The sequence below is a fragment of the Triticum dicoccoides genome, chromosome 5B, assembly GCF_002162155.2.
Source record: "Triticum dicoccoides isolate Atlit2015 ecotype Zavitan chromosome 5B, WEW_v2.0, whole genome shotgun sequence".
Classification (NCBI taxonomy): Eukaryota; Viridiplantae; Streptophyta; class Magnoliopsida; order Poales; family Poaceae; genus Triticum; species Triticum dicoccoides.
Genome location: NC_041389.1, coordinates 57,068,226 through 57,080,544, shown reverse-complemented (window position 1 = coordinate 57,080,544; position 12,319 = coordinate 57,068,226). Strand labels below are relative to the sequence as shown.

General features: G+C 44.1%; 1 protein-coding gene across 1 annotated transcript; it reads right to left on the bottom strand.

Moving 5' to 3' along the window:
* Window positions 1–5,289: 5,289 nt before the first annotated feature.
* Window positions 5,290–6,388, bottom strand: LOC119309025. The gene is made up of 3 exons (XM_037585144.1): window positions 6,160–6,388; window positions 5,971–6,050; window positions 5,290–5,424 (listed from the first exon to the last, which is right to left on the bottom strand). Exons 1-3 carry the CDS (start codon window positions 6,386–6,388, stop codon window positions 5,290–5,292), a joined length of 444 nt encoding a protein of 147 aa, XP_037441041.1.
* Between the last annotated feature and the right edge of the window lie 5,931 nt (window positions 6,389–12,319).

The following is a 12,319-nucleotide window of genomic DNA, read 5'->3' as shown; positions in this document are numbered from 1 at the left end:
AGAAGAGTGGCAAGCAAGTTGCTGCTCAAGTGAAGAAGCCCAAGTCTGGTCCTAAGCCTGAGACTAAGTGCTTCTACTGCAAAGGGACTGGTCACTGGAAGCAGAACTACCCCAAGTAATTGGCGGATAAGAAGGATGGCAAAGTGAACATAAGTATATTTGATATACATGTTATTGATGTGTACTTTACTAGTGTTTATAGCAACCCCTAAGTATTTGATACTAGTTCAGTTGCTAAGATTAGTAACTCGAAACGGGAGTTGCAGAATAAACAGAGACTAGTCAAGGGTGAAGTAACGATGTGTGTTGGAAGTGGTTCCAAGATTGATATGATCATCATCGCACACTCCCTATAATTTCGGGATTAGTGTTGAACCTAAATAAGTGTTATTTGGTGTTTGCGTTGAGCATGAATATGATTTGATCATGTTTATTGTAATACGGTTATTCATTTAAGTAAGAGAATAAATTGTTGTTCTGTTTACATGAATAAAACCTTATATGGTCATACACCCAATGAAAATAGTTCATTGGATCTCGATCGTAGTGATACACATAATCATAATATTGAAACCAAAAGATGCAAAGTTAATAATGATAGTGCAACTTATTTGTGGCACTGCCGTTTAGGTCATATTGGTGTAAAGCGCATGAAGAAACTCCATGCTAATGGGATTTTGGAATCACTTGATTATGAATCACTTGATGCTTGCGAACCATGCCTCATGGGCAAGATGACTAAGACTCCGTTCTCCGGAGCGAGCAACTGACTTATTGGAAATAATATATACTGATGTATGCGGTCCGATGAGTGTTAAGGCTCACGGCAAGTATAGTTATTTTCTGAACTTCACAGATGATTTGAGCAGATATGGGTATATCTACTTGATGAAACATAAGTCTGAAACATTTGAAAAGTTCAAAGAATTTCAGAGTGAAGTAGAAAATCATCGTGACAAGAAAATAAAAAGTTTCTACGATATGATCGCAGAGGTAAAATATTTGAGTTACGAGTTTGGCCTTCAAATTAAACAATGTGAAAATAGTTTCACTACTCACGCCACCTGGAACACCATAGTGTAATGGTGTGACTGAACGTCATAACCGTACTTTATTAGATATAGTGCGATCTATGATGTCTCTTACCGATCTACCACTATCGTTTTGGGATTATGCATTGGAGACAACTGCACTCACGTTAAATAGGGCACCATCTAAATCCGTTGAGACGACACCGTATGAACTATGGTTTGGCAAGAAACCTAAGCTGTTGTTTCTTAAAATTTGAGGTTGCAATGCTTATGTGAAAAAGTTTCAACCTGATAAGCTCAAACTCAAATCGGAGAAGTGCGTCTTCATAGGATACCCAAAGAAAACTGTTGGGTACACCTTCTATCACAGATCCGAAGGCAAATTCGTCGCCAAGAATGGATCCTTTCCAGAGAAGGAGTTTCTCTCGAAAGAAGTGAATGGGAGGAAAGTAGAAGACTTGATAAGGTAATTGTACCTTCTCCCTTATTGGAAAGTAGTTCATCACAAAAATTTGTTCTTGTGACTACTACACCAATTAGTGAGGAAGCTAATGATGATGATCATGTAACTTCAGATCAAGTTACTACTGAATCTCGTAGGTAAACCAGAGTGAGATCCGCACCAGAGTGGTACGGTAATCCTGTTCTAGAGGTCATGTTACTTGACTATAACGAACCTACGAACTATGAGGAAGCGATGATGAGCCCACATTCCGCGAAATGGTTTGAGGCCATGAAATCTGAGATATGATCCATGTATGAGAACAAAGTATGGACTTTGATGGATTTGCCCGATGATCGGCAAGCCATAGAAAATAAATGGATCTTCAAGAGGAAGACAGACGTTGATAGTAGTGTTACTATCTACAAAGCTAGAATTGTCGCAAAAGGTTTTCGACAAGTTCAAGGTGTTGACTACGATGAGAGTTTCACACTCGTATCTATGCTTGAGTCTGTCCGAATCATGTTAGTAATTGCCGCATTTTATGAAATCTGGCAAATGGATAAACAAAACTGCATTCCTTAATGGATTTATTAAAGAAGAGTTGTATATGATGCAACCAGAAGGTTTTGTCAATCCGAAAGGTGCTAACAAAATGTGCAAACTCCAGCGATCCATCTGTGGACTGGTGCAAGCATCTCAGAGTTGGAATATACACTTTGATGAGTTGATCAAAGCATATAGTTTTATACAGACTTGCGGTGAAGCCTGTATTTACGAGAAAGTGAGTGGGAGCACTACAGCATTTCTGATAAGTATATGTGAATGACATATTGTTGATCGGAAATAATGTAGAATTATTCTGTAAAGCATAAAGGAGTGTTTGAAAGGAGTTTTTCAAAGAAAGGCTTCAGTGAAGCTGCTTACATATTGAGCTTCAAGATCTATAGAGATAGATCAAGACGCTTGATAAGTTTTTTCAATGAGTACATACCTTGATAAGTTTTTGAAGTAGTTCAAAATGGAGCAGTCAAAGAAAGAGTTCTTGCCTGTATTACAAGGTGTGAAGTTGAGTAAGACTCAAAACCCGACCACGACAGAAGATAGAAAGAGAATGAAAGTCATTCCCTATGCCTTGTCCATAGGTTCTATAAAGTATGTCATGCTGTGTACCAGATCTATTGTACACCCTGCACTGATTTGGCAAGGGAGTACAATAGTGATCTAGGAGTAGATCACTGGACAGCGGTCAGAATTATCCTTAGTGAAATAAGGATATGTTTCTCGATTATGGACGTGACAAAAGGTTCGTCGTAAAAGGATTACGTTGATGCAAGTTTTTGACACTGATCCAGATGATTCTAAGTCTCAATCTGGATACATATTGAAAGTGGGAGCAATTAGCTAGAGTAGCTCCATGCAGAGCATTGTAGACATAGAATTTTGCAAAATACATACGGATCTGAATTTGGCAGGCCCGTTGACTAAATTTTTTTCACAAGCAAAACATGATCACTCTTTGGGTGTTAATCACATAGCGATGTGAACTAGATTACTGAATCTAGTAAACCCTTTGGGTGTTGGTCACATGATGATGTGAACTATCGATGTTAATCACATGGTGATGTGATCTAGATTATTGACTCTAGTGCAAGTGGGAGACTGAAGGAAATATGCCCTAGAGGCAATAATAAAGTTATTATTTATTTCCTTATTTCATGATAAATGTTTATTATTCATGCTAGAATTGTATTAACCGGAAACATAATACATGTGTGAATACATAAGCAAACAGAGTGTCACTAGTATGCCTCTACTTGACTAGCTCGTTAATCAAAGATGGTTATGTTTCCTAACCATAGACAAAGAGTTGTTATTTGATTAACGAGGTCACATCATTAGTTGAATGATCTGATTGACATGACCCATTCCATTAGCTTTGCACCCGATCGTTTAGTATGTTGCTATTGCTTTCTTCATGACATATACATGTTCCTATAACTATGAGATTATGCAACTCCCGTTTACCGGAGGAACACTTTCGGTACTACCAAACATCACAACGTAACTGGGTGATTATAAAGGAGTACTACAGGTGTCTCCAATGGTACATGTTGGGTTGGCGTATTTCGAGATTAGGTTTTGTCACTCCGATTGTCGGAGAGGTATCTCTGGGCCCTCTCGGTAATGCACATCACATAAGCCTTGCAAGCATTACAACTAATATGGTAGTTGTGAGATGATGTATTACGGAACGAGTAAAGAGACTTGCCGGTAACGAGATTGAACTAGGTATTGGATACCGACGATCGAATCTCGGGCAAGTAACGTACCGATGACAAAGGGAACAACGTATGTTGTTATGCAGTCTGACCGATAAAGATCTTCGTAGAATATGTAGGAGCCAATATGGGCATCCAGGTCCCGCTATTGGTTATTGACCGGAGACGTGTCTCGGTCATGTCTACATTGTTCTCGAACCCGTAGGGTCCGCACGCTTAAGGTTACGATGACAGTTACATTATGAGTTTATACATTTTGATGTACCGAAGGTTGTTCGGAGTCCCGGATGTGATCACGGACATGACGAGGAGTCTCGAAATGGTCGAGACGTAAAGATTGATATATTGGAAGCCTATGTTTGGACATCGGAAGTATTCCGAGTGAAATCGGGATTTTACCGGGTTACCGGGAGGTTACCGGAACCCCCGGGGAGCCATATGGGCCTTCATGGGCCTTAGTGGAAAGGTGAAAGGGCTGCCCACAAGGGCTGCGTGCCTCCCCCTTCCCCTAGTCCTATTAGGACTAGGAGAGGTGGCCGGCCACCCCTCTCCCCCTTTCCCCTCCGAGGAATCCTAGTTGGACTAGGATTGGGGGGGGGGGGATCCTACTCCCAGAGGGAGTAGGACTCTCCTGTGCCTCCCCTCCTTGGCCGGCCAGCCCTCCCCCTTGGATCCTTTATATACGGAGGCAGGGGACACCTCTAGACACACAAGTTGATCCACGTGATCTATTCCTTAGCCGTGTGCGGTGCCCCCTGCCACCATATTCCTCGATAATACTGTAGCGGAGTTTAGGCGAAGCCCTGCTGATGTAGTTCATCAAGATCGTCACCACGCCGTCATGCTGACGAAACTCTTCCCCGACACTTTGCTGGATCGAAGCCCGGGGATCGTCATCGAGTTGAACGTGTGCTCGAACTCGGAGGTGCCGTAGTTTCGGTGCTTGATCGGTTGGATCGTGAAGACGTACGACTAATTCCTCTACGTCGTGTCAGCGCTTCCGCAGTCAGTCTGCATTGGGTACGTAGACAACACTCTCCCCCTCGTTGCTATGCATCACATGATCTTGCGTGTGCGTAGGAAAATGTTTGAAATTACTACGAAACCCAACATGAACTTGATTTGGCTTTTTAGCTTCCATAATTTCTACTAGCAGCAGATGTTATGAAATGGACTTACTGAATTATCTGAATCAAGGAAAGAAATCTGCAACTAGCTTCAGACCATCTATTACACAGACTGAGAAATATATTTCCATCCAACTACTTTTACTTTTCTACAAGACTACAACAGTTTTAGACAACTCCAAAGTCCTAAATTTGTTCACGGGTTATTCAACACAAGTAAATTTGTTCACAGGTTATCTATAAGATTAGAACAGTTTCAGACACCTCACACTAACAGTTTCAGATTTCAACAGATTTAGACAACTGTTTTTCAGACTTGGAACAATTTCATTAAACTGTTCTTCAGACCACAACAGTTTCAGTAAACTATAGCAAAGTCTGAATGTCGTGGAAAACAAATGCTGTCACTAACCAAGGGTCCCGGTCAGGAAGACGACGATCTCGAGGGTCCCGCCATAGCCACCGTCGGGGAAGACGCCGACGCTGAGCATGAGAATGGAGAGAGGCCCCATGCTGAACTCCTCCTCCTCCTCCTTCCCCTGCTGCCAACAAAACAAAGACAGAACCAATGACCGTGTCAGTAAGCTGCTGTGGCGGATGAGAACACCGTCGAGGGAGAAGAGGGGCGGAGGAAAGCAGCAGTGCTAATCTAGTTTGAAGAACAATGCCAGCAACTCAACATGGCCTCCTACTTATTGGTAGGCAAAGGATGGTAAGCAATGATGCAGAGAATGGCCAGGTAATTAAGGGGCAACTTGATTGTGCCCAGCAGCAGTAGATGGTGGTCTACTGTTTGTTTGACAGCATTATTAATAGGTGTTTCATGTTGTCTTCTCAGGCAACAACAGTCAGGTACAAGTACACCTAGCAGCAGAGCTGCCAAGGACGGATGGACAATGCATATCATCTGTCAAATTGGACAGCAGTATGTGACTAGAATGAAAGGAGAAAAAAGGAATTCTAGGTCCTTTTTCTGGAAACAAAATAATTACCAGACGCATGCATACAGGGGCCAGGGAAGAAAATGATGCAGTGAATTAGTCTGACAGATAGAGAGAAAGAACAGGGAAGGGGATTGTACTACTCACCGGGACGTCCTCTTGGAAGACGCCGTAGCTGTGGGGCGCCTCCATGGCGAACTCCATGCTGTTCCTCGGAGCATCAAACCCTGCAATTGAGCCCAACGAGAATCGGTTAAACTTGCTGCAACACACTGGACTTGGCTCATTCTAAAAAACCCAGCGGAAGCTACTAATCGAGCGAGAAGAGGGGCTCACCGGTGTGCCCTTGCTTGGCGGCGACGTGGAAGGCATCGAGGTTGAGGCGGGAGTAGAGCTTGGCGGCCTCGAGGTCGTAGAGCGGGAGGAGGAGGCGCACGGCCTCGGCATCCACCGGGACATAGAGCGCGGACTCCTCGGCGCCAGCCAGGAGGCGGCGCACGGCCTTGGCGTCCGCGGATCGGAGGGCCGCGAAGAGCGCCTGCTGGGAGAGCGGCGGGAGATCCATCGTCGGGCAGGCGTCCAACCAGAGAGCCGGCGGGGAGCTGACCAAACGGAACCCTAGCGCGTCGGCCGACCTGCTCGACTCGATCTAGGGTATAGGGTAGGGAAAGATGGTGAGGGGAGGGAGAGACGAGGTCGGCGACGGTGGTGAGGAGGGCTGCGAGGTCGGCGGTGGGTGGGAGCGGTGGGGAGAGAACTGGATCAGGGAAAGGAGGCTGGAGAGAGGACTGGATCGAGGGAGGAGGTGGCGGTGGCTGCGAGGAGAGGAGGGGTGCGATGGGGGGGAGTCGATGGGATCCAAAGCTCGGTCGCCATGGCTGCGCCGCGGGCTAGAGTTTCGGGCGCTTGGGAGGCATGGGGATTCGAGCTCCTCGCCGTTGACGGCCATGGTGCGGGGGCGGCGGCGGCGGCTAGGGTTTGGCGAGCGGGTGCGGGTGCGGGGGCGTGGGGGCTAGGGTTGGAACGGTGGGGAGTGAGGGCTGCGTGGGTGAGGGGGTGAGAGGGCTACGTGGGTGAGAGGGTGAGGGGATGAGGTCCGCCGTTGGATCCCGGAGCATCCGACGGTGTCGGATGCATGATCCGCGTGATATGCCTATAGACCAATCAGAACGCAACAAACAATTTGAAGACTTTATGACCTTTTAAATAGGTCACGAAAAAATCATTTTCCATTTTTTAGTGCTCAAAATGAGTTCTTTTTTGTAAAAGACCTACCAAATATTTGTTCAAATGATATTCTTTATATTCTTTATATTTGTTCAAAATGAGTTCTTTATACTCTGCAAAAGTTTACATCTTGGAATAGTAAACAGTATCGATAAAGGGATTTTTTATATTCTTTGGACAAAAAATCATTTTCCATTTTTCGAGTGCCCCAAATGAGGTTTTTTGTGAAGGAACTACCAAATAATTGTTGCAAAATTGGACCAAATCATTTTCATAAAATACTAGGCCATATTTAATGCACAATTGACCAAATGGTTGGGTGAAAAAAGTTCTGATCCACCTCTCGTGAAAAAGACAAATTTCCGCCGATTCAGCTGGAAGCGGGTCAAATTTGAACTGCAGCTGCCTCATAGTTTACTATTTATTTTTTCTAAAAATCATTTCTAGGTACATAAGTATCTATTTAATCAGAGAAACACCAAAAAAATTCCAAGATTCAACAACTAGCTATGAACGGTCATTCCCGCCGTTTTGGCCGCATTTTGAAACGGGCATAAAAAATTCAAAAAAAATCAAAAAATTGGGAAACCTTCTCATTGTGTCATTATATGTGGCCAAGTTCCCAGGAAAAATAACAAACTTGTAATACGACAATTATTTTAAAAAAGTGTTCTCAGAAATGAGCTATCATCTCTCAAGATTCATGGCTTTCAAGGCAAATGATCAAACTTATGGCCACATTCGTGGCATAGTTTGTTCAAATGATCTCATATGTGCACAAGGGTGCATATTGGAATGGCAAACAATGTTGCCTAAGGAAGTTTTCATTTTCTTTGGATGGAAAAACCATTTTTCATTTTTCGAGTGCCCGAAAGGAGGTTTTTTTGTGAAGGAACTACCAAATAATTGTTGCAAAATTGGACCAAATCATTTTTCTAAAATACTAGGACATATTTAATGCACAATTACCCAAATGGTTGGGTGTAAAAAGTTTTGATCCACCTCTCGTGAAAAAGACAAATTTCCGCCGATTCAGTTGGAAGCGGGTCAAATTTGAACTGCAGCTGCCTCATAGTTTGCTATTTATTTTTTCCAAAAATCATTTCTAGGTACATAAGTATCTATTTAATCAGAGAAACACCAAAAAAATTCCAAGATTCAACAACTAGCTAGGAACGGTCATTCCCGCCGTTTTGGCCGCATTTTGAAACGGGCATAAAAATTCAAAAAAACAAAAAATTGGGAAACCTTCACATTGTGTCATTATATGTGGCCAAGTTCCCAGGAAAAATAACAAACTTGTAATACGGCAATTATTTTAAAAAAGTGTTCTCAGAAATGAGCTATCATCTCTCAAGATTCATGGCTTTCAAGGCAAATGATCAAACTTATGGCCACATTCGTGGCATAGTTTGTTCAAATGATCTCATATTGTGCACAAGGGTGCATATTGGAATGGCAAACAATGTTGCCTAAGGAAGTTTTCATTTTCTTTGGACGGAAAAACCATTTTTCATTTTTCGAGTGCCCGAAAGGAGGTTTTTTTGTGAAGGAACTACCAAATAATTGTTGCAAAATTGGACCAAATCATTTTTCTAAAATACTAGGACTTATTTAATGCACAATTGACCAAATGGTTGGGTGTAAAAAGTTTTGATCCACCTCTCCTGAAAAAGACAAATTTCCGCCGATTCAGTTGGAAGCGGGTCAAATTTGAACTGCAGCTGCCTCATAGTTTGCTATTTATTTTTTCCAAAAAACATTTCTAGTTACATAAGTACCTATTTAATCAGAAATACATGGTTTGATGGAGAGACATCGAGGTTTCGACGGTGGCTGAGGGCCCCAACTCTAGAGAGCGTAAGCTCGCATGCCCGCCGCGTGGTCACCGCGTGACCGTGGCGTTGACATGTGTTCTGGGTGGCCTAGGCATGTATAGTGGTTTGGGAACTCCCCAGGTAGGTGCTAGGAAGAAAATCACAACATAAGATTCTCACGAGGAGACCGATCGATGCTTAAACATGAATAAGCAGCCAAGTGTTTGATTAGCGGTACGGGAAATGTACATGGCTAATGGCCGTGAGTTTTGGCTGAGGATGATCAGTTACTAAGAAGACCGTCTTCACAAATTTTCAGCTCAAAAGGAGGAGCCTAGGTGGTACTTACTTTGCAAACCACCACACTGGACATAAATACGAATGTTGAAGCTCGGCTCAAAATAATGAATGGATTGAGCTGGCATTTGGTGGAGGATGGTTATTTGGGCATAGGAAAGCACTGTAGAAAATGGATACTATTTGGACATGCCAAAGTGGTACTTCCTTCACAAACTGTTGTTCTGAACAGAATAGGAAAATGAATATTTTTGAATTATTTTTGAACTAGGAAAGGAAGGTTTTTACATATTTGACGAAGATATGACCCAAAGAATTTATGAGCTTTTTTGGGAATTTTGGGAATGACAGAAATACATGTTGCTTCACAACCTAGGACAAAAACTACCACATGGACATGACACATAGGCAAAACTGATGAGATGGCGCCTAGTCATCGCAACCCACCATAATTTACTAGGCTATGACCATCTATATTGGTCGTTAACAACTAGAAATAAGGCAGCGGACAAGCGCTGTTTGCTTTATGACCATTTCGTGTAAGGAAATTACGACCTTTCTGACCAAAATGGTTGCAATGGTTTAGGGTTTGGAGCCCCCCGAACAGCTTTTGACCAATTGGTCTGAAATGGTCATAGATCTATGACCAATTCTTCCAGGGTCACTGACAGAAGGTCACAAGTTGACATATTTCTTGTAGTGGGTCTCCGTGTTCCGAGGCCATATCTGCATATGCTAGGCTCGTCAAGTTTAACCTGAGTATTCTGCGTGTGCAAAACTGGCTTGCACCCGTTGTAGATGGACGTAGAGCTTATCACACCCGATCATCACGTGGTGTCTGGGCACGACGAACTTTGGCAACGGTGCATACTCAGGGAGAACACTTCTTGATAATTTTAGTGAGAGATCATCTTAAAATGCTATCGTCAATCAAAGCAAGATAAGATGCATAAAGGATAAACATCACATGCAATCAATATAAGTGATATGATATGGCCATCATCATCTTGTGCTTGTGATCTCCATCTTCGAAGCACCATCGTGATCACCATCGTCACCGGCGCGACACCTTGATCTCCATCGTAGCATCGTTGCCGTTACGCCATCTATTGCATCTACGACTATCGCTACCGCTTAGTGATAAAGTAAAGCAATTACAGGGCATTTGCATTTCATACAATAAAGCGACAACCATATGGCTCCTGCCAGTTGCCGATAACTTCGCTTACAAAACATGATCATCTCATACAATAAAATATAGCATCACGTCTTGACCATATCACATCACAACATGCCCTGCAAAAACAAGTTAGACGTCCTCTACTTTATTGTTGCAAATTTTACGTGGCTGCTACGGGCTTTAGCAAGAACCGTTCTTACCTACGCATAAAGACCACAACGATAGTTCGTCAAGTTTGTGCTGTTTTAACCTTCGCAAGGACCGGGCGTAGCCACACTCGATTCAGCTAAAGTGAGAGAGACAGACACCCGCCAGCCACCTTTAAGCACGAGTGCTCGCAACGGTGAAACCAGTCTCGCGTAAGCGTACGCGTAATGTCGGTCCGGGCCGCTTCATCTCACAATACCGCCGAACCAAAGTATGACATGCTGGTAAGCAGTATGACTTGTATCGCCCACAACTCACTTGTGTTCTACTCGTGCATATAACATCAACGCATAAAACCTAGGCTCGGATGCCACTGTTGGGAAACGTAGTAATTTCAAAAAAATTCCTACGCATACGCAAGATCATGGTGATGGCATAGCAACGAGAGGGGAGAGTGTTCGTCCATGTACCCTCGTAGACCGTAAGCGGAAGCGTTATGACAACGCGGTTGATGTAGTCGTACGTCTTCACGATCCGACCGATCCAAGCACCGAACGTACGGCACCTCCGAGTTCAGCACACGTTTCAGCTCGATGACGATCCCCGGGCTCCGATCCAGCAAAGCTTCGGGGATGAGTTCCGTCAGCACGATGGCATGGTGACGATGATGATGTTCTACCGGCGCAGGGCTTCGCCTAAACTCCGCGACGATATGATCGAGGTGGAATATGGTGGAGGGGGGCACCGCACACGGCTAAGGAACGATCCGTAGATCAACTTGTGTTATCCTGGGGTGCCCCCCTACCCCCGTATATAAAGGAGCAAGGGGAGGGCCGGCCAAGGAGGAGGAGGCGCGCCCAAGGGGGGAGTCCTACTCCCACCGGGAGTAGGACTCCTCCTTTCCTAGTAGGAGTAGGAGAGAAGGAAGGGGAAGAGAGAAGGGAAGGAAGGAGAGGGTGCGGCCCCTCCCCCTATTCCAATTCGGACTAGGCCTTGGGGGCGCGCGCGGCCTGCCCTAGGCAGCCCCTCTCTCTTTCCCGTATGGCCCAATAAGGCCCAATACTTTTCCCCGGCGAATTCCCGTAACTCTCCGGTACTCCGATAAATATCCGAATCACTCGGAACCTTTCCGAACTCCGAATATAGTCGTCCAATATATCGATCTTTACGTCTCAACCATTTCGAGACTCCTCGTCATGTCCCCGATCTCATCCGAGACTCCGAACTCCTTCGGTACATCAAAACTCATAAACTCATAATATAACTGTCATCGTAACGTTAAGCGTGCGGACCCTACGGGTTCGAGAACTATGTAGACATGACCTAGAACTATTCTCGGTCAATAACCAATAGCAGAACCTGGATGCCCATATTGGTTCCCACATATTCTACAAAGATCTTTATCGGTCAAACCGCATAACAACATACGTTGTTCCCTTTGTCATCGGTATGTTACTTGCCCGAGATTTGATCGTCGGTATCCAATACCTAGTTCAATCTCGTTACCGCCAAGTCTCTTTACTCGTTACGTAATGCATCATCACGTAACCAACTCATTGGTCACATTGCTTGCAAGGCTTATAGTGATGTGCATTACCGAGAGGGCCCAGAAATACCTCTCCGACAATCGAAGTGACAAAACCTAATCTCGAAATACGCCAACCCAACTTGTACCTTTGGAGACACCTGTAGTACTCCTTTATAATCACCCAGTTACGTTGTGACGTTTGGTAGCACCCAAAGTGTTCCTCCGGTAAACGGGAGTTGCATAATCTCATAGTTACAGGAAAATGTATAAGTCATGAAGAAAGCAATAGCAACATACTAA

Excerpts from the sequence above, each read along its gene's own strand:
- LOC119309025 (XM_037585144.1), bottom strand. The coding sequence starts at position 6,388 with ATGGATCTCCCGCCGCTCTCCCAGCAGGCGCTCTTCGCGGCCCTCCGA. Across the intron at positions 6,051-6,159 it reads CGCCAAGCAAGGGCACACCG|GGTTTGATGCTCCGAGGAAC; the intron begins GTGAGCCCCTCT and ends GCTCAATTGCAG. Across the intron at positions 5,425-5,970 it reads TCTTCCAAGAGGACGTCCCG|CAGGGGAAGGAGGAGGAGGA; the intron begins GTGAGTAGTACA and ends TTTTGTTGGCAG.